Here is a 21,680-nt window from a genome sequence, read left to right on the forward strand (position 1 = left end):
CATAGAAGAAAGAAAGAAAACAAAACTGAGAATGTAATATAAAGCAACTTACTAGAAAAATAAAACAAAGTATTAAGTTTGATCTGAAACTTCTCTAAACATTTTGATGAAAAGGATCTAGTGCCTTTATCCTAATTTAAAACTAAATTATTTTGTAAATTATCTATGCACAAGCAGGAGCTTGGAACCCTCTCAAGGTGGCAAAGACGATAGAACGTGGAGCAACGGAGATAGGCAACGTTGGATCAACGAGCTGAGGATTCATTTCTGGGATGTCGAATGAGGCAGTGAGCTTCAATGGAGTGCCATTTAGCAACAAAACATCACTTTGGATGTTGCCATCTTTTGGTGTCAAATGGTACTCTTCCCTTTGATGTATAGGCTCAATCCTACTAGGATACATGTTCAAGTCATCTACCACAGATACTTCAAATGTTGTCGACTTGTCCATGTTAATCAGTAGAACTGTAACACCCTGAGAGACAAAAACAAAGATTATTCAGACATCTTTAGAATCATGTTACACTTAATAAGATCATACTATTCTTGATAATGTAGTATCTTACACTTGACTTTGAGCAATGAGCATAGGTTCGCAAGTAAGGAGAGCCCTCATGAGTAGTAGAAAGCACATTCTTTCCCATCAGCTTATGCCACAAAAGAGCACTGCAAAAAGTTATCAGAAAAAAACCTTGTAAAACAGCTAGACTATTGAGAAAAAGGCAATATGAGATCATGAGAATAGCGTTAAATACCCATAGTAATCTGGATTTGGGATGAAACTTGTAGTGTTGAGAAGACCATAGTTTCCACCAATTAAGGATTGTCTGCAGTATACCTTATGGTTGAAAGTTGATGTCATTCCGAGTTGATCCAAATACCTGCAACACCAAGACTAACTTAAGACATTCTAGCCAATGAAGGCGAAAAAGTTATTACTACTTTATTATATCAGACTTGCTATGAAGAGTTACCAGAAGCCGTTGACGAAGGTATGTGAAGTGGTTTTGCCACCACTATTATATGCTCCACCAGATTCACCAACCCAAGGTCCAGAAGATGGTGAAAACAATTTAGCAGTATTTGAAACATCATTAAATGTTTGAGCTACTTGACTAAGGTAAATTGGATCCTGAAGTTTGTCAATCAAAGTTGGATCAACACCTGCAGTATAACAAAATTCTTAGTCCAAAACAACTCAAACTCAAACTAGAGGGGGAAATCAAGAAGACAATACAACATTTTTTACACGGAGCATAGAATTATATATGTGAGATAATTGTGACAAGTTCAGTAGTAGGAAGATAAAGGCTGAATACATCAAGTTTAAATCCTGGATCAGCCTCTGGATGCAAGAATGTCGTTATATACCTGCTCCAAGATTGTAAATATGATGTGTCAATCCGTCTATGACGTCTGGACCGGTAGTTTGAAGGAAGACTTTGAACCATTCTTCATCATAAAATCCACCAGGGGCCAAGATTTTTGGTCTAGTAGCAGGGTCAGGGTACATATGTGTTATAAGTTTCTTTAATTTCTTGACATCTTTGCCATATTGTTGAGGCCTTATTTTTGCAGCAACCCCTCCTGCACAAAGCTCATTACCTACAAAAGATTTATGTTAAATACTTTTATAAACAAGAAAATATAATTCATTGGCTTAGTATTACAGTTTGTATTTTTACCTAATTCATATGAGTCAATCTTGTATCCTTTTCTAATAGTGTATTTCATTAATGATTTTGCATTAAACTGATTCCAATCTCCTTCCCAAAGAGTATCATCTTCATCTGATTGTATCCTTCCAAGTAAGGCATTCAATGAAAATGTTAATGCAGCCCTGCATAAATTCACAAAGATGATGAATGTCAACATAAATAACAAAAAATAATTTCAGCATAAAATTTCGCATAAGTAATACTCCCTCTATTCTATTTTATTTGGCACTATTTTCTTAGTGGTATGTTCCAAAAGAACCGCACAACTTAATTTTCATAAAAAATTTAACTTTATATTTTTCATTTTACTTTTGATGACATGTTTTTAGTGGCATATTTAAACCACGAGTTCTAATTTTTTTCTTTCTTGAACTATGTGTCTATTCAAACACCACCACACAAAATATCATCTTTGGTTGGTTATACAGGGAAAAAAAATCACCTATAACATTTTCTTATTTTTGAGAAACGCTTGGTTGGTCTTATTAAACTCTGCTATTGATAATGCTATTAATTATTATTTTATATAGGAGTATCAACAATACATGGATAAGAATAACTAAAGACAAAAAACTCTTAAAGTGTCAACGGCTCAACGCACACATAATAACACCTATTATATTATTCCGCACATAATATTTTTGTATTATAATCTCTGCATAATTAATCCATGAATCGACCTTCTTTTTGTTCTACGAGTAATTAAGATCCATCTACATTGAGTGTCTCACTCGTGACCATGTACATTTATATATAAAAGGTAAAATAAAATGTAGAATATTAATTAATAAAATTTAAGAGGAAAGCAATTAAAGGAGAAGAAATGATGATCATACCCTGTTTTGTTAAATAAATCATGCAATTCATCCCATCTATTCATGTGGAGACATCCTTCAGCAAATCCAAAGAGGCCATCTGATTTTTTCTCAAAGTTTGAGCATTGCTTTGGGAATTTTCCAACTTTGTAGTAAACCTGATCTTGTAGTGAACCTCCTATTCTGATTCTTAGTGGATTGAATGCTGCAAATTTTTCAAAAATAATCAAAATAATCTAAACAAAAAAAAAAAGCTGCAAATTTTAGTTAACGTCTTTTTTTGGGTTCAAAATAAGAAGAGAGAAATATATAGACGTTTAGAATAAAAACAAAATTGGGTCACGAAAACCATGAGAACATCAACAGGAAAAAACAAGTTCCCATAATTAAACTCTATTTTCAAGCAAAATGTTTTTTTGTTTGCATGATATTCTCTAGCTGTTTTCTGTTTCTATTATATTCTCAAAACTCTTTTCTATTTTGTTCTCACATTCTATAATAACATTGTACATTGGTGTACATAGCGGTATTTGTGCGAGTCGTGTCAGTCTATTATCACAATTTTGCTTTTAAGTGAGTTTGAATCTAAGACTACAGTGAATCTAAAGTCGTACAAATAAAAGCAATGTCAGCTTTTCTTTTCTTGTGGATAACACGAGTTAGAACGAGAGTCTTGGAGCAACAATAAAGTTGTCTCCATATAATCTATAAGTCACAGGTTCAAGCCATGGAATCAGCCACACATGCATGCATTAGGTTAGACTGCATGCCTACATTAAACCTCCTATGGAGTGTGTCCCTTTCTCGAACTTTGCATATATACGGGATGCATCGGGCTGTACTTTTTATTTTTATTTTTTTAAACACGAGTTGCAAGTTTTGGAATATTAAGTATGCAAATATAAAACACTATGCAAAGTCTACAACACAATGGAATAGATCTAGAGAAAGCAATGAACTATAAAACCAACCTTTAACGGCGTTTGTAAGAATCTTGTTTTTCAAGTCCTGCATGTTTTTTTGGTCAAAATCAGTCAATAAAATCTCCTTTAATTTCCTTCTTCTTTTCAAGAAATATAAAACTACAAAACTTGGAAATATCAAAATAGAAAAATTACCAGATTAAGGATACCAGCTTTTCCCCATGGACATTGATTATAATCACACTTGTTTTCTGGCCACCAATCTAAAGTTGCACATATGAAATTATCATCTGTTTTAGCTATAGATGTCACTCCTTTTACTATCACCTTTAATTCATCTGAATTAGACAAACAAAAACAAGACGACACTAAAAGAACCAAACAAAACAACCTAGTTCTTGAATCCATTGTTTAATGAACAATTAATGAAATACGTGAAAGGAAAAAATGAGAGAAAAAGAAGAAGGATATAGAAAATTATAATAGCTTGGAAAGTTTATATAGAGATATAATAGCTAAGGATTTTAAATCCTTGTTGGCTACTGCTACAAATGAGCGCACTATTTCAACTAGGATTCTATTCAAAAAAAAAAAAAAGTTATCCAGTAATTATCCTCTTTTATTCAAAATTCGTTTGCTAAAAATGGGATAATATAGAAGAAGAGTTCAAGATTTGGTAGGATTCAATTGTAGGATTAACTTATATACACACAATTAAGTTTTTTTTTTAATTATTAATATACTTTAACTTGTTGTACTAATAATTTATTTTATTTTTAGGTTACTAATTTCAGCTCTTTTTTTTTTTACAAACAGTTACCAATATAGTTAAACTAACCCCTTGTTGACTACTAAATTAAGCTGTTTACTTTAACTAGGAAAATTAATTTATACGTAGTTTGTAGTCTGAAATTCGTACTTTATGTTATTCAAATAGGTTATATATAGAAGACGATTTAAAGATTCAGCAGGATTTAAGACAAACACAACTTATGATATACTATTGAGATACCAAAGTCAAAGTAAAGACTTGAGTGTTGATAGATGTATAATACGTGTTTGATTGATTGTATACTTTTTTTTATTTAACCATAGTTAATTATTGTATATTTTCATCTTATTAAAGTACTTAACTATGGTAAAAAAATATGATTTGATGTAAACACTTGGTGCAGATAAGTTTTAATTAATTTTATCATACTAGAAAGCTTTTTCCACTTTAAAGTTTGATACGATGATGAATAACAATCAAAATTAAAAAATACCACAAAATGTACTAAATCATGACCTAATATAATAATGATGAAACGAGAAGTTTGGCTCTGTAGAAAATACATAGGACAAAAGCGATTAGTAAGGTAGTTAATTGTCATGAAATACTTGTGCACAACATTTATAATCAAGTTAGGTTTCGGGAAAAGAGAATATTATCATGTTTGCAGTTTATAACGTAAAATCTAAAGTTATGGTGATTTTTGGGTGCTAGTGCTACAATTAAGTAAAATTTTAATTGCGGTATCTAACATGTGAACGGATTTTGGCTTCTGTCCATTTCCTCAAGTACTATTTACATCTTAAGCGTCTAGATAAAAATAATCTAATAAGCATTCTAACCATAATTAAGCGACAAGTTTTAGGAACGTAATCGCTAATTAATATCAGATAAGATTAAAAAATAGATGGTTTAGTCATATCCTGCGTTGATCTACAGATGCACCGATCTTAAGTATGAAACTATCACATGGTTGACCTTAAATCACATGGAAGGAAGTTGCCTTGAAAGACCTACAATTCCTTGGAATCTTAAGTTTAGACTTAGTGGGGTTTGGACATAAAAATTCTAAAATTCCGAAAAAAAATGATTTTTTTTTCAAAGTGAAAATGGTATTTGAAAATTAGAGTTGTGCTTGGACATGAATATAATTTTTGGTTTTTTTGAAGTTTTGTGAGTGATCTAAGTGAAAATTTTGAAAAACAGCTTTTTGGAGTTTTTCAAATTTTCGAAAAATTCCAAAATCCATCTTCAAATGAAAATTTGAATTTTTATAGCCAAACATTGATTTTGAAAAAAAAAGTGAAAATTTTTCGAAAAAAGTGAAAAAATTATTATGTCCAAACGGGCTCTTAGTAGAGAACTTCTATCATTATTAATTACTATATATATTTATATTTTTTTACTTGCACTTTAATTTTATTTTGGTAATGAGTTGAATTTAAAAAGAAAGGATTCATATCGCCTACCCCAATTTATTTGGAACTGAGGTGTTATTGTTGTTGTTGTTTCAAGTAAAAACTTTTGTAATACTAATTTAAGTATCCAACTAGCTTTGGTAAGAAAACGATTCAGATTTTAATTCGGTAATAATTTAAATCATTCCTACAAGATTTTAATTTAGAGTAGCAGAGAAACTGTTCTATGATGCCACAAGATGTCTCATCTGGTGGAATGCTTTTATGGATTTGATATGAATGGGAATGTTGAAAAGGCCCTCTAATATCATTTAGTGAGATGAAGGATGCTGGTATTAGGCCATATGACAGTACATTCATTTCTATGTTCACTGCTTATTATAAGATGAAGCACAAGTTATAATAATGCTTCAGCTTGGCCCAACCTCTGCCCATTACCTTAGAGTCTGCTGCCTGTTGCGTGCCTAAAGTTTCCTATGATCCATCAGAAAATGAAAAACACCTGAAAAAAGCAAATTCCTGTCACATTGCATTACATAATGTGATTCATAAATACAAGTCAAAGAAAGATTACATAATGCATTACATAATGTGATTCATAAATACAAGTCAACAGGAAGTTTTTGTGCTTCCTGTTGCTAGGGAGCACAAAACTTAAGGTCCGTTCTGCAATATGTTCAGTCCTATCAGCGTGACATTGCGAGTAGGTCAATGAAACGAGAGACCCGTGCGAAATTGAGACCAACCCTAATAACTAAATAAGCGAGAAAGAAAGCTGATTGCAGGTGGCACTATAAGCTAAACCAACCACAAGTTTGGACTATGCTTATTTGCACAGAAAAATATAACCTACACTCAGCTGGCAACTAAAGAATAGGGACAAAAGGATTGCTTTGTTTCTTTCAATGAGGTAATTACTCTAGGCTGATCATGACTAAATAATTGGTATAGCGCTCTAAAACAGAAAGTCTGAATCTGAAAGTTCAAGAACTTTGTGCAAGCCAATTGGATTTACACCAGGCCGAAACGCATTTCCTTCAATGTACCTGTAACATAATTTAATATCAGTATCTACATGGTGCCCACAAAGTTTAATTGCTTATAGTTATCACTTTATTACATTTCTTTCAAGAAGGGTGTTTGTAGAAGGTATCAGGGATCCTCCCAGAAAACTGATTGTGATTGTCACACCTCCTTTTGCGCGCCCGGCCCCGAAGGGTTAAATGCGCGGGTGGAGTTTTTCCAATTTAAGTGACAATATTCGAAATGGGATTATTTATTTAATTCAGAGTCGCCACTTGGGAAAGGTTTGGCTTTTGGTGTCCCAAGTCACCGGTTTATCTTGAATCCCAAATCGAGGAAATTTTCGACTTTTCCAAATGAAGTCTGCGAACCAGAAATTCTAAGTAAGGAATTCTGTTGACCCGAGGGAAGGTGTTAGGCACCCTCGAATCCCGTGGTTCTAGCACGGTCGCTTAAATTGTTATAATGGCTAAATATCTGATTTAAATACATGTTGTGACTTATGTGCTTTTATTAAGTTTAAACCGCTTTTATTATTATCATTTATTTTTATAGAATTGCAACGTCGTGAAAATGCATCTCGAACCACGTCACAATCAATGCACCCGTGGTCGTCGACACATTTTGACTCCGTTGAGATTCGGATTTGGGTCACATCAATGTGCACCCGTGTTTAAGAAGGTTAAATTATTAAAGGTGCGCCTAAAGCAACTAGCGTATTGTTATTTTGGGAAGGCCGTAAAATTCGCTAAACGGCCTGTCCCGAATTCTAAGTATTTTAATATATACATTTAGAGGGCCCCGCAGCTTGTGCATTTTTGTTTGTCGAGGCTCGTCTCATTTTTATTTAAAAGGATAAACCTACAGTGACTATATTTTCCTATTAAGTTCGTCTCTAAAATAAAAGAAAATCTCTTAATTAATTACATGCTAAAAACGTAACTTATTAATTATTAGTTTACGGCTAATGCGAATGGAAAATTGCGACCGAGTTTGTACAAAGAAAAACTGCTTTCATTCTATATTCTATTATTCAATAATACTAAAACGTGAGATTGACACACCATAATATCAAAACAGATTAACTTGAATTTAGCTAAACTTACTTAGGCAAGATTAAAAGGATTAACTACTAGACATTGTTACTAATGTGATTTGAATGTGATCTTATGTACTATCTAACGAGACAAAGCAAAAGGACTAAAATAAAACAAGGCAGCATAGTATAAGTTTGGAGTATCTATACCCCGTATTAACAAAACAACTACAAACTAAAACATGAAGGACTAAACTCAGATGAGTGTTAGTTAACATACATTTTTGTACTGTTGAATTGTAAACTAACAACTACACAGGCCCATTAATATACCACAAATATTACAACAAATAACTTTGAACTTCTTCAACTCTTTTTCATTTCATGCTTTCAAACTGTTTAGGTTACACCAATATGGGGACTCGAAATGTGTACCTGGAAATACTGAAATGCAAAGGAGAAGGAGAAAAAGGTAGGGAAATCAGCAGCAGCAAGAAACAGAACTAGCAGTAGCAGCAGGGCAGAATAGCAGTAGGCAAAGCAATACAGCAAGAAACAGGCTCGAGTGCAGAAATGCAACTATGGCTAATAGAAAGCAATAGCCAAATGACAGCAACACCCAGTGGAGTAGAATCAGAACTCCAAGAAGACCAAATCAGTAGTAAACCAATGGAAAACACTTGACTAAATAGACACAACTGGAACTTCAAAGAATCAGAATTGATTTCAACAAGTTGAACAACTCAAAACCCAAATAACAAATAGGAAGGAAGCAATTTCTGATTGTAGATTGTATACTTTCTATCTCTTAACCTCCCTCTATCTGTGTTTTCCTAAAATCAGTTCTATCCTTTTCAATCCTCTCAGTCTAAATATCCCTCTATGTCTGTATCTCTTTGTATGTCTTTCAAGCTCTCTCTTTCAAAACTCCTCACAGTGTGTTTCCCCTTCTTCCTGTATTTTTCCCCATTTCTCACCTCTGTATGTCCTCTCTTTTATAAGCCTTCATATTACCCCTTTTACAGCCTGATAGATTATCACCAATACCCCTCCCATGTGCCCTTTTTCATTTTTAGATTCCAATTAGTTATTTAAGTATAAAAACCCCATCATTCCCCTGGCAGCCTTAAACTTTCCCATTTTATTAACCAAAAGCAAATATGGGCAGTAGAATATATCTGACAGCATATGCTGTCAAACCATTTTTAAAATCGAAAACCTTTTTATGCAGGAAAACAGGCTGTGCACAATGCACATGCTGTGCACAAGTGCACATGCCATCAACTCAGATTTCAGTTACAGACCAAGCCTTAGGTTTCTGAAATCATATTAACGACTATAAGTAACAGGACTTGGTTCTTAATTGATTCAGGCAAATGTTCAACAGAAGCAAATCGATTTGTTATTGTTCGGACAGTTGAAACTAATTGACGACACATGTCGACTCGACTATATTAGCATTAACATACACAATCGTAGCCAAAAATCAGACATTTAAACAGTATCGATACATGGTTCGAATTATACTGACTAAGCAGAAATACACTCGAGGAGTCAACTAGTCAGTCCAAACTCGAAAATCAGCCACTTGCACAAACCAATACATAATGCCTTATCAGAATAGGAGGGGGAATTTAGACAAACAAACAGAGGTTCAGGCAAAGTGGTTGAAGCACAGTTGATAGAAGTCAAGGACATAAACAGAAAACGAACAGACCCTTACAACAATCAAACGAACCAAAACAACTAAGAAAAGAAAGAAACTCACCTTAAACCGCAAAAGATCAAAACCTTAACTCGGACTTGGTCAGGCCTTTCTTAAGGCTGAACGGACTTTAAACGAAGTGTTTCTCAGATGAGAAACACTTTGATTAAAGTCCATTAGACCTTAATCTCTTCGGTTGAACCAGTGACGTAGGAACACCAAATTTCCAAAACTCAGATCTGGGATTCATGCTTCCCTGATCAGATTCGGACCAAACCAAGTATGGTTTGGTCACGAGGGGGTCTGGGGAGTGTCTGGTATGAATTTAAGGTAGATCGGTGTAGATTAGGTTCCGACTCGAATCTTCAAATGAAGATTCGAGAAGGTGGATAGGATTCGAAGTGTGTGGTTGGTAGATTTGGGTTCAGGATGGCATGGGGGTTCTATGGTGTTCAGGTGGAGGTCACCGGCGTTCATGCCGCCGGGTTTCTGGTAAAGGTGTGCAGGGGCGGATCTAGGGTTTGATGGGGGATGAGGTTGAAGACGGAGGCTGGGGCATTGGATAGGGGGGCAGGGTATGTTAAGGGCTTATATATGGAATGAGTAGGCGGATCTCGACCGTTAGATCAATTTAGATCTACGGTCTGGATCTGATGGCTTAAGTGGAACGGTGTCGTTTCGAGGGTAATGGGTTTGGGTTGGTCCGGGTGGAAACGGGTCGGGTTCCTCAGTGGGTTGTGGGGAAGTGATCTTGGCCGTTGATCAATCTGAGATCAACGGCCCAGATCACACTGGATTAAAACGGTGTCGTTTAGACACCCTGGGCATCCACTGGTGTTGGACCGGGCAGGCCTGGGTTTGGGCTGTTTGTTTGGGCTTGTTTTGTTTTAAAGACCGGACTGGCCCAAGTCCGAAACTCCCTCTTTTTTTTTTTTTTCTTTTTAATTCTTTAAAATAATTTGCCAAATAATACCATGTAAACATTGGACAACAATTATCACACAATTAACATTTAATTATACTAAACACTTAATGACAAAATACAATGAAGGACGCACATATTTTATTTTTCTTTTAATAAACAGATTACGGTTCACACGACATATAGATATATTTTTTTTTATATTTTTTTTTTGAATAAAACAACCATGGGCAAAATCAACAAATAACTATCAATAAAAATGCCACGTAAAAATCCAGCAAATGTACAGCAGAACCAATTGCTATTATTTTGTTTCTTTTGGAGTGATTGTCGCGTAAAACAAAAATCACGTGCTCACAGCTGCCCCTCTTTGTTCGGAAACACGAAGAGTTTTCGCGCAAAGATAAAGTGAGCGTGTATGAGCGATTTTTGCCTATGGACCACTCCGTATGAAGCATGTTTTTTGAAAGATCTGACCGAATCTTGCTTCAAAGATTTCCTACATATCCTGGGCTAAACAGGAATCAGGTCAATGTAGTTCGAGAAGTTTTGGTAGCTGGGACTACCATGGGACTGCAATGCTTGCTGCTACTGCTGCTGCTGTTGTCACTGCTACGTCACTGACCGCCTTATTACAACCAAACGAAAATTAGAAACTGAACTAACTACTTATATGTATGTCAACTGCTAGTTACAAGATTCATATCTATGATTCTTTTACGACTTGATCTTGGGTCTTAGCTGATTCTGCTTGTAGACTCCGATCTGAATCTTGATGCTTGCGAGTTGCGGCGACTTGTTCAACCTCTGGGATACTGAGTGATACGCGATTGGCAGGGTTTAGGACCTTAGTCAAACGTTGGAGTCGATCTGCTCTCCATTCACTCTGATATCTCGGGACGTCTCCTTTTGTCTTTTTCTTCTTTGATTCTGAGTTGAGACTCATCTCGTGGGTCATTTCGATCCGTGTGGCTCGAGGTTAGGGAAAAAACAAACAAACGAACGAAATTTTCTGCCCCAGTTTCACTAGGAAAATTTCGTTAATTATTTATCAGGAAGTTCATAAAATTGATGAAAGAGGATATGCATGCTTAGTTCAGGGTTGGAGCCCTAATACCGGCTAGCTGGGGAAAGGTTCAGTTTAGGGTTTAAAACTCTAAAGCCGAACAAAGGAAGAATTCAGTTTAGGGTTTAAAACCCTAATGCTGACTAAAGGAAAATTCAGTTTAGGGTTTAAAACCCTAATGCTGATTGCATGGAAAAAGCTCAGTTTAGGGTTTAAAACCCTAATGCTGGCCGAAAGGAAAAAGTTCAGTTTAGGGTTTAAAACCCTAATGCTGACTAAAAGGAAAATTCAGTTTAGGGTTTAAAACCCTAATGCTGATTGCATGGAAAGGTTCTCGGGTTATGCCGAAGAGATTTATTGAGTTATGCTGGGAGGATTCATCGGGTTATGCCGGGAGGCTTCATCGGGTTATGCCGAAAAGGTTCATCGGGTTATGCCGGGAAGATTCATCGGGTTATGCCGGGAAGATTCATCGGGTTATGCCGGGAAGATTCATCGGGTTATGCCGGAAAGATTCATCGGGTTTTGCCGGGAAGATTCATCGGGTTATGCCGGGAAGATTCATCGGGTTATGCCGGGAAGATTCATCGGGTTATGCCGGGAGGATTCATCGGGTTATGCCGGGAAGATTCATCGGGTTATGCCGGGAAGATTCATCGGGTTACCCGAAAAGATTCATCGGGTTATGCCGGGAAGATTCATCGGGTCATGCCGGGAGGATTCATCGGGTCATGCCGGGAGGATTCATCGGGTTATGCCGGGAGGATTCATCGGGTTATGCCGGGAGGATTCATCGGGTTATGCCGGGAAGATTCATCGGGTTATGCCGGGAGGATTCATCGGGTTATGCCGGGAAGATTCATCGGGTTATGCCGGGAGGATTCATCGGGTTATGCCGGGAAGATTCATCGAAATGCACGAAAATATTATGGGAAACTTACCTTTGGTCGTTTTCTGCTGCAGGGTTGTTTCAATGCTTGCGCGCTTTATCTCTTTTGGGCTACACATGCTTCTTGCACAGCTGCTTTGTGTCGCACCTGTCTCAATTTTCTTAAACAAAGAAAGATTATTAGTTTGACAACGGCGGTTGGTTTGGGGGCCTTGATTGTTCCAATTTCTCTGTCTTGGCCCAATTCTTGTTGAGAAACTCTGCTATTGATTGGATTTCACATGCAAAAACCTTTGGACTACTCAGACTTGCGTTTCCAGATTTTGTGATGATTTGCCTTATAAGGCTTTGGTTTTTCTGTCCCTTTCTGCTTGGGGATTTTGGTGGGGATTTTATCAGGGAGACTCTGTGGGGATTTTTTTTTTTTTGTAGCAAACTTGTTGGGGATGTGCTGGGGTGGACTTCTTTGGGGAATTGTACAAGGGATAGCTTGTGGGGATTTGTCGGTTTTGGAAGCAAATCAACTATCATGGCCAGTCGGGATGGGACTGACGCGCCACCGAGGTTGTACATTTTATTCGACTCTCGCCAAACGGAGCCCTGTAAAACCGGTCCTGCCACCTTTCTTTGCGATTACTACGGAATTAAGAGTTAGATCAAAAAGAACTCAAAGAAAACTATGTAAAGGAGAACATATGAGTTTAAAGAGAAACGCCCCTTTCGGGGAGAAAAGAGGGACTTATCTGGAGTGTATGCCAGTTTCAAACTGACATGACATGCCTTTTGGACTGGATGCCCGACCTCCGAGAACTTGCATTTCCTCATGAATCAAAACAGATCTATATTTTTTTCAAAAACCCGGAAACCTTGCCAGGACTTTCTGAGGTGGAATCATCTTTTTGGCCGACAATGCCCTTTGCGGGTTTTCGCTAGTCGACCTCTCTCATTTCTCTTCTTACTGTCGCCTGCTAGTACTCCTTGCGAGTTTTTACTAAACAAGCTCTCTCATTTCAATTTCTCTTCTCTCGTCGCCTCACGGTGCCCAAAGGTTTTCACCGACAAGACTCTCTCATCTTTATTCTCCTCATTTTGTTGTATCGGACCCAAATAATTCCATCTTCCTATTTTGAAATGCTTTGCTGATTGATCAGAAGGACTTAAAAAAGGTTTGGGGTGAAAAGAATTTGGATTGAACTACAACTTTGGAACTTTTGGGTGGGATCATTGCTAAATCGTTATAACTTCTGCCCCAGTTTTATTTTCGGGGGAATTCCTGGATTTTATTGTTGGTGTGACTGAACCCCAAGGAGAGGTTGCCTACGTATCCTTTCGGAATCAAGTCAAACGTAGTTCAGGCACACTTATGTTTTTTGGATTTTTGTTTTTGTTTTTGTTTTTGTTTCTGTTTTTGTTTTGTTTCTGTTTTTGTTTTGTTTCTGTTTTTGTTTTGTTTTTTTTTTGTTTTTTTTTTCACTTTATTTTCAACAATATTTTCAGGTTCCAAAGAGGGTAATCAAAGAAGAGTAACCAGCTCAAATGGGTTTTGCAAAGGGTTGATAGTGTTTGGGTAGCGAGAATGAAAGCATTCGTCATCTCAAACTGTGCAAAGATATCGCCAGAGTGATTTAGACATATCGCTGCACCTGCTTTCCAAGCAAGGCTGACGTCGTTTCTTTCGACGTCGCCCAGATACACATGCTCCATTTGGTAACGTTCTTCAATGACGTATGGACCATTCTTTCTGGGTATAATTGCCCGTGACAAACCGCAGTTATTAAGGTTATCATTCTGTACGGGTCCAAACCTATTTACTGCGCTCAAACTCCGCTTTAGTGACGGACATTTTCCAAACCATGAACCAATTTTCTTTAGTTGTTCCTACTTTTCAAATTCTTTATATCTCAAATTTTTGACTCATTATTTGAAGTCTGATCGGAGTTCTCGTGATCCAGGCATGAAGTCCGCAAACATGTCATGTTATTTAAAGCTGCATTTATCAGAATTGAAAAGAACACAAAAGAAAACATAGAAGAAGAAAATGAGTAATCAAGCAATGATTTCATTTCTTGGCATTTTGGGGAAGATAAGGAAAAAGGTCGACATTCAGGAAATTAAAAACATGAAACTGAAGAAAAACATCCGAGTCACCCTCGGGGGTTACTCGTGGTGCAGAGAAAGTGGCAAGACAGGTTCAATAGGACTTCCGTTTGATCAAGAATGGCGTAGCCTTCTAGTTTTGAAACTAGGTGCTTGGCCCTATGTACGATACTTCAACGGTGCTAGTGCCCTCTCCTGGCTGGACCATGTGTATTTCGCATAGCTTTTCCCTTGTTGCTTCACATATTTCCTCGCTCTCGTCGAGCGGGGACACCTCATCATCTCCCTCTTTGTTGTATTTCGGTTCCCGTGGTATGCGTCCGACAAACACTGGCTCATTCGGCCGAGGTTGTTTGATCGTCCCCCATACCATGGAGGCCTGATTGAATACATCACTTATTCCTTTTTCTTGATCCGGAATTACCCTGGGTCCTTTTCCTGTATCAGCAACAACAATTATGGCTTTAAGTGCCGGATCAACTTCCTCGTCTTCACAAATCATCCCAACTATCGGCCCGTTGTTGTGGGCGGGCAGCGGATTATTGGTCACATTTGGGATATCCTCGTCTCTCAACACAATCTTCCCCTGGTCTAACAGATTCTCTACAGCTTGTTTCAATGTCCAACAGTCGTTGGTGTCGTGCCCTTCTACCCCTGAATGGTACGCACATCTGACACCCCGCTGATATGATGGTGACCCCGGGTTCTGCCCGTTTGGTGGTATGGGCTGCAACAAATTCATTTGAACAAGCTTAGGGAATAGGGTGGAATAGGGTTCACCGATTGGTGTGTAGTTGGGTCTCCTGGGTGGTTCCCGAGGACGGAAATTATTTTGAGGAGGTCGAGGATTGTAACGGTTTTGGCGAGGAGGTTGATTCCTAGGACGTGGGGCCTGCCCCCGATTGACTGGTTGTGACCGCTGGATATAAGGCTGGGTGCTCATAACCATGTAAGGCTGAGGAGCGTAGGTCGCATTTTGGTGGGGGAAATAATGTTGCGAGGTTCTTTCCGAAGAACAAAGCCCGGGATTATGATATTCTCCCACCTCTGACACTACCATGGATGTTTCCTCTTTCTTCTTCCCTCTTGCTATTCCTCCAGACCCGCTTTGGACGGCTTGGGAGGTTGCCTTTATGGCTGCCTGACTCAAAATTCTTCCCGTTTTCAAACCGTTCTCCACCATCTCTCCAATCTTAATCGCTTCTGCGAAAGGCTTTCCCATGGCCGACATCATGTTTTGGAAATAGTCGGACTCTTGAGCCTGGAGAAAAGTAGTGACCATCTCTATCTCGTCCATGGAAGGTTTTACCCTTGACGCTTGCTCACGCCATTTGATGGCGTATTCTCTGAAACTTTCCGAGGGTTTCTTCTTTAAGTTTGACAAAGCATTTCTGTCTGGTGCGATGTCAATATTATATTGAAACTGCCCTACGAAGTCTCTGGCAAGATCATCCCATATATGCCAGCGAGATATGTCCTGGTCCATATACCATTCCGAAGCGACTCCCACCAAACTTTCTCCAAAATATGCCATTAGCAGTTCTTCTTTTCCGCCGGCTCCCCGCAATTGATTGCAGTATTTTTTAAGATGTGCAATGGGGTCACCGTGCCCATCGTATTTCTCGAACTTCGGGGTCTTGAAACCCGTCGGCAGGTGCACGTGAGGGAACATGCACAGGTCGGCGTAAGAGACGCTCTTTTGTCCGCTCAATCCTTGCATATTTTTCAAACTTTGTTCAAGGCTTCTCATTCTCTTGGCAATCTCATTTTGTTCTGCAATCCTGGGGCTCTGATCCTGCCTGGGTGCAAGCTCGCACTGAGGCGGTAGAGGATTAGTGCTGGTAGCGAATCTAGTTGGTTCCATTGAGAACGATGGTGCTTGGAATGTAAAAGAGGATGAGTCAAAGCTTGGCTTGTACGTGGCAGGCTGTGCCGTAATCGGGCAAGGCGATGCAGTAAAGATGTTCATGCTTGCATCGGTGGCTGACATTCGGGGATGAGGGTCAGAAGGCGATCCAGCAGAGAAGGCTGAGGTGGCTGGGTACCCGAATGGGGTAGCAGGATAATTTATGGGAACATTTGAAGTCCCACTTGACCTGGAGAATAATTCAGGGAATCCGGGGATGACACTTGGCGGCTCTTTCCCATTATTCCAGTCGTCCAGCATTTCCAGCATGCGGAGCCGTAGGATTCTATTTTCCTCCGCAGTTGCGGATTCAGGCGTGAGGACGGCTGAGATCGAACTCTCCTCAGAAACAGGGATTGTTTGCAATGGAATTTCTGAAGACATTCCCACACTTCCTTTTGACCTGGTGAAGTAAGTGTGAGTACCGCTTCTGGTCCTAACAACAGGCAGCTGAACACTTCCCCTTGACCTTGTGAAGTATGGGTGCGAGGCCAGACTTTCACCAAACCAACCGTCTTTCAAAAAACCCTGGATATACTCATCGACAAGCGCACGGTTAATTTGCAGCAAATAACAGATAGTTAATCTCACGTTGGGCATGATGCACCTATACAGTTAAGTGGATTACTATATGTTTGCTACGAGAGCATGCGTCATTCCGGCATTTTTCTCTTATTAGTTTTTTTTTCCTTCCTTTTCTTTTTTTTTTATTTTGCAGTAAAAGAAGTGCGACCGGATCCGATGAGGATTGCCTACGTATCACGATGCCTACGTGAATCAGATCATTACGTAGTTCGAAGCTAACAAGTATAAAAATAAAGAAGCAAGTGCTCATCTAGCATAGGACTCAAAAGATTTGTTTATTCTTTGTTTATTTACTTATTCAATTTTTATTTTATTTTTTCTTCTTTATATATATATATATATATATATATATATATATATATATATATATTTTAAACGAAAAAAGAAAATGTGTTTGGTTGATTTTTTTTCATTTGTTTCACCTTTTCTACGGAAGAAAGAACGTATGTGATGTTGCCTCTTAAATTTTGAAAGAGGGACTTTTAAGAAAATGATGCGGAATTATGAGTTTTATTTATTTACAAAAGCACTTCTAAAGAAAAATCCTAATATTTTGAAATTCAATTTTTCAAATATATATATTTTTTGGACATTTTACAAAAAGAGACTAGAAAGCAAAGGGTATTATTTTTTTTTTGATTTTTGTTGCTGCTTATTTCATTTTTTCATATGAAAGACTTCAGAAAGAAGAAGACTATTTATTTTTTTTTATTTTTATTTTATTTGATTTTAAAGAAAACTTCTATATTTTTTATTTCTTTTTTTTTTTCTAAAGAAAAATATTTTTTTTTTGGATTTTAAAAATTGGGGTCGGAACCGATGAGGTTTGCCTACGTATCTCACATCCGGTGAGAATCAGACCCGCGTAGTTCGGTCACATTAACCGAATTAGTTTAGAACAAAATTCTTCCCTTTTTTTTCAACAAACAACTTTCCAAAAATAAAAGACTATTTTTCTATCTTTTTGTTTTTCTTTTTCTTAGTAAAGCAAATTATTGAAAAATAAAACATTTTTCCTTTTTATTATCTCAAAATTTCAACAGAGTTTTGACAGTAATTGGGCATTGTTATTTTTTCAAAGTAGAAAATTAACCCTATACACTGCTATATTTTTTTTTTTGTTTATATTTTTCAAATACTCCAAAAGTCAGTCAGCATGCATGTACGAAACAAATAAATGCACGGAAACAAATAGGATGCAACATGATGGCCTTTTCATTTCAGGTTGCTAGTCCTAGACGGACCCAACCCCCGTGTTGAGTCCCCTAAGTCAAATGCAACATGATGCAAATAAGCGTTCCTACTAGGGATCCGGCATGAGGCTTTGTTATACTAGGTTTATAACCTGGGTATTTGTTCTAGACTGTGTACCCGAGCGGACAACTCGAGTCGAGGACGGGGCTACGTACCGGGGACCCGCGAGATCGTCCGGCTTTGTAACTTGTCCGACCTCTTTCTTATTTCAGGTATTGACACTAACAGAATAGGGAGTCTCGACCAGCGAGCTTCTCCCCGGAGGTAAGAAGAGAAGGGTTTCGGCACAGTTTATATACAGTTCAGATAATATCAAAGCGGTAAAAGACAACATTTAGCACGTTATGCAAAAACATGTAATAAAGATCAGATAATAAAGCCAAATATAACAATTATTCTAAGCTCGAATTCTTGAACCCTGAACCAGTGGTTCTGGGTTCGAATTCCCCAGCGGTGTCGCCAGAGCTGTCACACCTCCTTTTGCGCGCCCGGCCCCGAAGGGTTAAATGCGCGGGTGGAGTTTTTCCAATTTAAGTGACAATATTCGAAATGGGATTATTTATTTAATTCAGAGTCGCCACTTGGGAAAGGTTTGGCTTTTGGTGTCCCAAGTCACCGGTTTATCTTGAATCCCAAATCGAGGAAATTTTCGACTTTTCCAAATGAAGTCTGCGAACCAGAAATTCTAAGTAAGGAATTCTGTTGACCCGAGGGAAGGTGTTAGGCACCCTCGAATCCCGTGGTTCTAGCACGGTCGCTTAAATTGTTATAATGGCTAAATATCTGATTTAAATACATGTTGTGACTTATGTGCTTTTATTAAGTTTAAACCGCTTTTATTATTATCATTTATTTTTATAGAATTGCAACGTCGTGAAAATGCATCTCGAACCACGTCACAATCAATGCACCCGTGGTCGTCGACACATTTTGACTCCGTTGAGATTCGGATTTGGGTCACATCAATGTGCACCCGTGTTTAAGAAGGTTAAATTATTAAAGGTGCGCCTAAAGCAACTAGCGTATTGTTATTTTGGGAAGGCCGTAAAATTCGCTAAACGGCCTGTCCCGAATTCTAAGTATTTTAATATATACATTTAGAGGGCCCCGCAGCTTGTGCATTTTTGTTTGTCGAGGCTCGTCTCATTTTTATTTAAAAGGATAAACCTACAGTGACTATATTTTCCTATTAAGTTCGTCTCTAAAATAAAAGAAAATCTCTTAATTAATTACATGCTAAAAACGTAACTTATTAATTATTAGTTTACGGCTAATGCGAATGGAAAATTGCGACCGAGTTTGTACAAAGAAAAACTGCTTTCATTCTATATTCTATTATTCAATAATACTAAAACGTGAGATTGACACACCATAATATCTCTTGAGTTGAATTTAGCTAAACTTACTTAGGCAAGATTAAAAGGATTAACTACTAGACATTGTTACTAATGTGATTTGAATGTGATCTTATGTACTATCTAACGAGACAAAGCAAAAGGACTAAAATAAAACAAGGCAGCATAGTATAAGTTTGGAGTATCTATACCCCGTATTAACAAAACAACTACAAACTAAAACATGAAGGACTAAACTCAGATGAGTGTTAGTTAACATACATTTTTGTACTGTTGAATTGTAAACTAACAACTACACAGGCCCATTAATATACCACAAATATTACAACAAATAACTTTGAACTTCTTCAACTCTTTTTCATTTCATGCTTTCAAACTGTTTAGGTTACACCAATATGGGGACTCGAAATGTGTACCTGGAAATACTGAAATGCAAAGGAGAAGGAGAAAAAGGTAGGGAAATCAGCAGCAGCAAGAAACAGAACTAGCAGTAGCAGCAGGGCAGAATAGCAGTAGGCAAAGCAATACAGCAAGAAACAGGCTCGAGTGCAGAAATGCAACTATGGCCAATAGAAAGCAATAGCCAAATGACAGCAACACCCAGTGGAGTAGAATCAGAACTCCAAGCAGACCAAATCAGTAGTAAACCAATGGAAAACACTTGACTAAATAGACACAACTGGAACTTCAAAGAATCAGAATTGATTTCAACAAGTTGAACAACTAAAAACCCAACTAACAAATAGGAAGGAGCAATTTCTGATTGTAGATTGTATACTTTCTATCTCTTAACCTCCCTCTATCTGTGTTTTCCTAAAATCAGTTCTATCCTTTTCAATCCTCTCAGTCTAAATATCCCTCTATGTCTGTATCTCTTTGTATGTCTTTCAAGCTCTCTCTTTCAAAACTCCTCACAGTGTGTTTCCCCTTCTTCCTGTATTTTTCCCCATTTCTCACCTCTGTATGTCCTCTCTTTTATAAGCCTTCATATTACCCCTTTTACAGCCTGATAGATTATCACCAATACCCCTCTCATGTGCCCTTTTTCATTTTTAGATTCCAATTAGTTATTTAAGTATAAAAACCCCATCATTCCCCTGGCAGCCTTAAACTTTCCCATTTTATTAACCAAAAGCAAATATGGGCAGTAGAATATATCTGACAGCATATGCTGTCAAACCATTTTTAAAATCGAAAACCTTTTTATGCAGGAAAACAGGCTGTGCACAATGCACATGCTGTGCACAAGTGCACATGCCATCAACTCAGATTTCAGTTACAGACCAAGCCTTAGGTTTCTGAAATCATATTAACGACTATAAGTAACAGGACTTGGTTCTTAATTGATTCAGGCAAATGTTCAACAGAAGCAAATCGATTTGTTATTGTTCGGACAGTTGAAACTAATTGACGACACATGTCGACTCGACTATATTAGCATTAACATACACAATCGTAGCCAAAAATCAGACATTTAAACAGTATCGATACATGGTTCGAATTATACTGACTAAGCAGAAATACACTCGAGGAGTCAACTAGTCAGTCCAAACTCGAAAATCAGCTACTTGCACAAACCAATACATAATGCCTTATCAGAATAGGAGGGGGAATTTAGACAAACAAACAGAGGTTCAGGCAAAGTGGTTGAAGCACAGTTGATAGAAGTCAAGGACATAAACAGAAAACGAACAGACCCTTACAACAATCAAACGAACCAAAACAACTAAGAAAAGAAAGAAACTCACCTTAAACCGCAAAAGATCAAAACCTTAACTCGGACTTGGTCAGGCCTTTCTTAAGGCTGAACGGACTTTAAACGAAGTGTTTCTCAGATGAGAAACACTTTGATTAAAGTCCATTAGACCTTAATCTCTTCGGTTGAACCAGTGACGTAGGAACACCAAATTTCCAAAACTCAGATCTGGGATTCATGCTTCCCTGATCAGATTCGGACCAAACCAAGTATGGTTTGGTCACGAGGGGGTCTGGGGAGTGTCTGGTATGAATTTAAGGTAGATCGGTGTAGATTAGGTTCCGACTCGAATCTTCAAATGAAGATTCGAGAAGGTGGGATAGGATTCGAAGTGTGTGGTTGGTAGATTTGGGTTCAGGATGGCATGGGGGTTCTATGGTGTTCAGGTGGAGGTCACCGGCGTTCATGCCGCCGGGTTTCTGGTAAAGGTGTGCAGGGCG

At 37.8% G+C, this 21,680-nt stretch overlaps 1 protein-coding gene and 1 pseudogene across 1 annotated transcript; both read right to left on the reverse strand.

Moving 5' to 3' along the window:
• Positions 1-56: 56 nt before the first annotated feature.
• On the reverse strand, positions 57-3,891 carry LOC104231812 (heparanase-like protein 2). Its single transcript, XM_009784865.2, has 9 exons — positions 3,652-3,891; positions 3,505-3,541; positions 2,555-2,738; positions 1,686-1,840; positions 1,372-1,605; positions 975-1,164; positions 756-881; positions 567-666; positions 57-475 (listed from the first exon to the last, which is right to left on the reverse strand). Exons 1-9 carry the CDS (start codon positions 3,862-3,864, stop codon positions 164-166), a joined length of 1,551 nt encoding a protein of 516 aa, XP_009783167.1. The 5' UTR covers positions 3,865-3,891; the 3' UTR covers positions 57-163.
• Positions 3,892-6,601: 2,710 nt separating this feature from the next.
• Positions 6,602-21,680, reverse strand: part of LOC104231810 (DNA damage-repair/toleration protein DRT100-like) — a 58,070-nt pseudogene continuing 42,991 nt past the window's right edge.

Source organism: Nicotiana sylvestris, chromosome 10 (genome assembly GCF_000393655.2).
Source record: "Nicotiana sylvestris chromosome 10, ASM39365v2, whole genome shotgun sequence".
Lineage (NCBI taxonomy): Eukaryota > Viridiplantae > Streptophyta > Magnoliopsida > Solanales > Solanaceae > Nicotiana > Nicotiana sylvestris.

What these genes read in the sequence shown, in the direction of transcription:
- LOC104231812 (XM_009784865.2), bottom strand. Translation starts at nt 3,864, where the DNA reads ATGGATTCAAGAACTAGGTTGTTTTGTTTGGTTCTTTTAGTGTCGTCT. An exon ending in AAGCTGGTATCCTTAATCTG is followed by an intron (nt 3,542 to 3,651) that starts GTAATTTTTCTA and finishes AAAAACATGCAG; the next exon opens with GACTTGAAAAACAAGATTCT. An exon ending in ACCTTCGTCAACGGCTTCTG is followed by an intron (nt 882 to 974) that starts GTAACTCTTCAT and finishes TTGGTGTTGCAG; the next exon opens with GTATTTGGATCAACTCGGAA.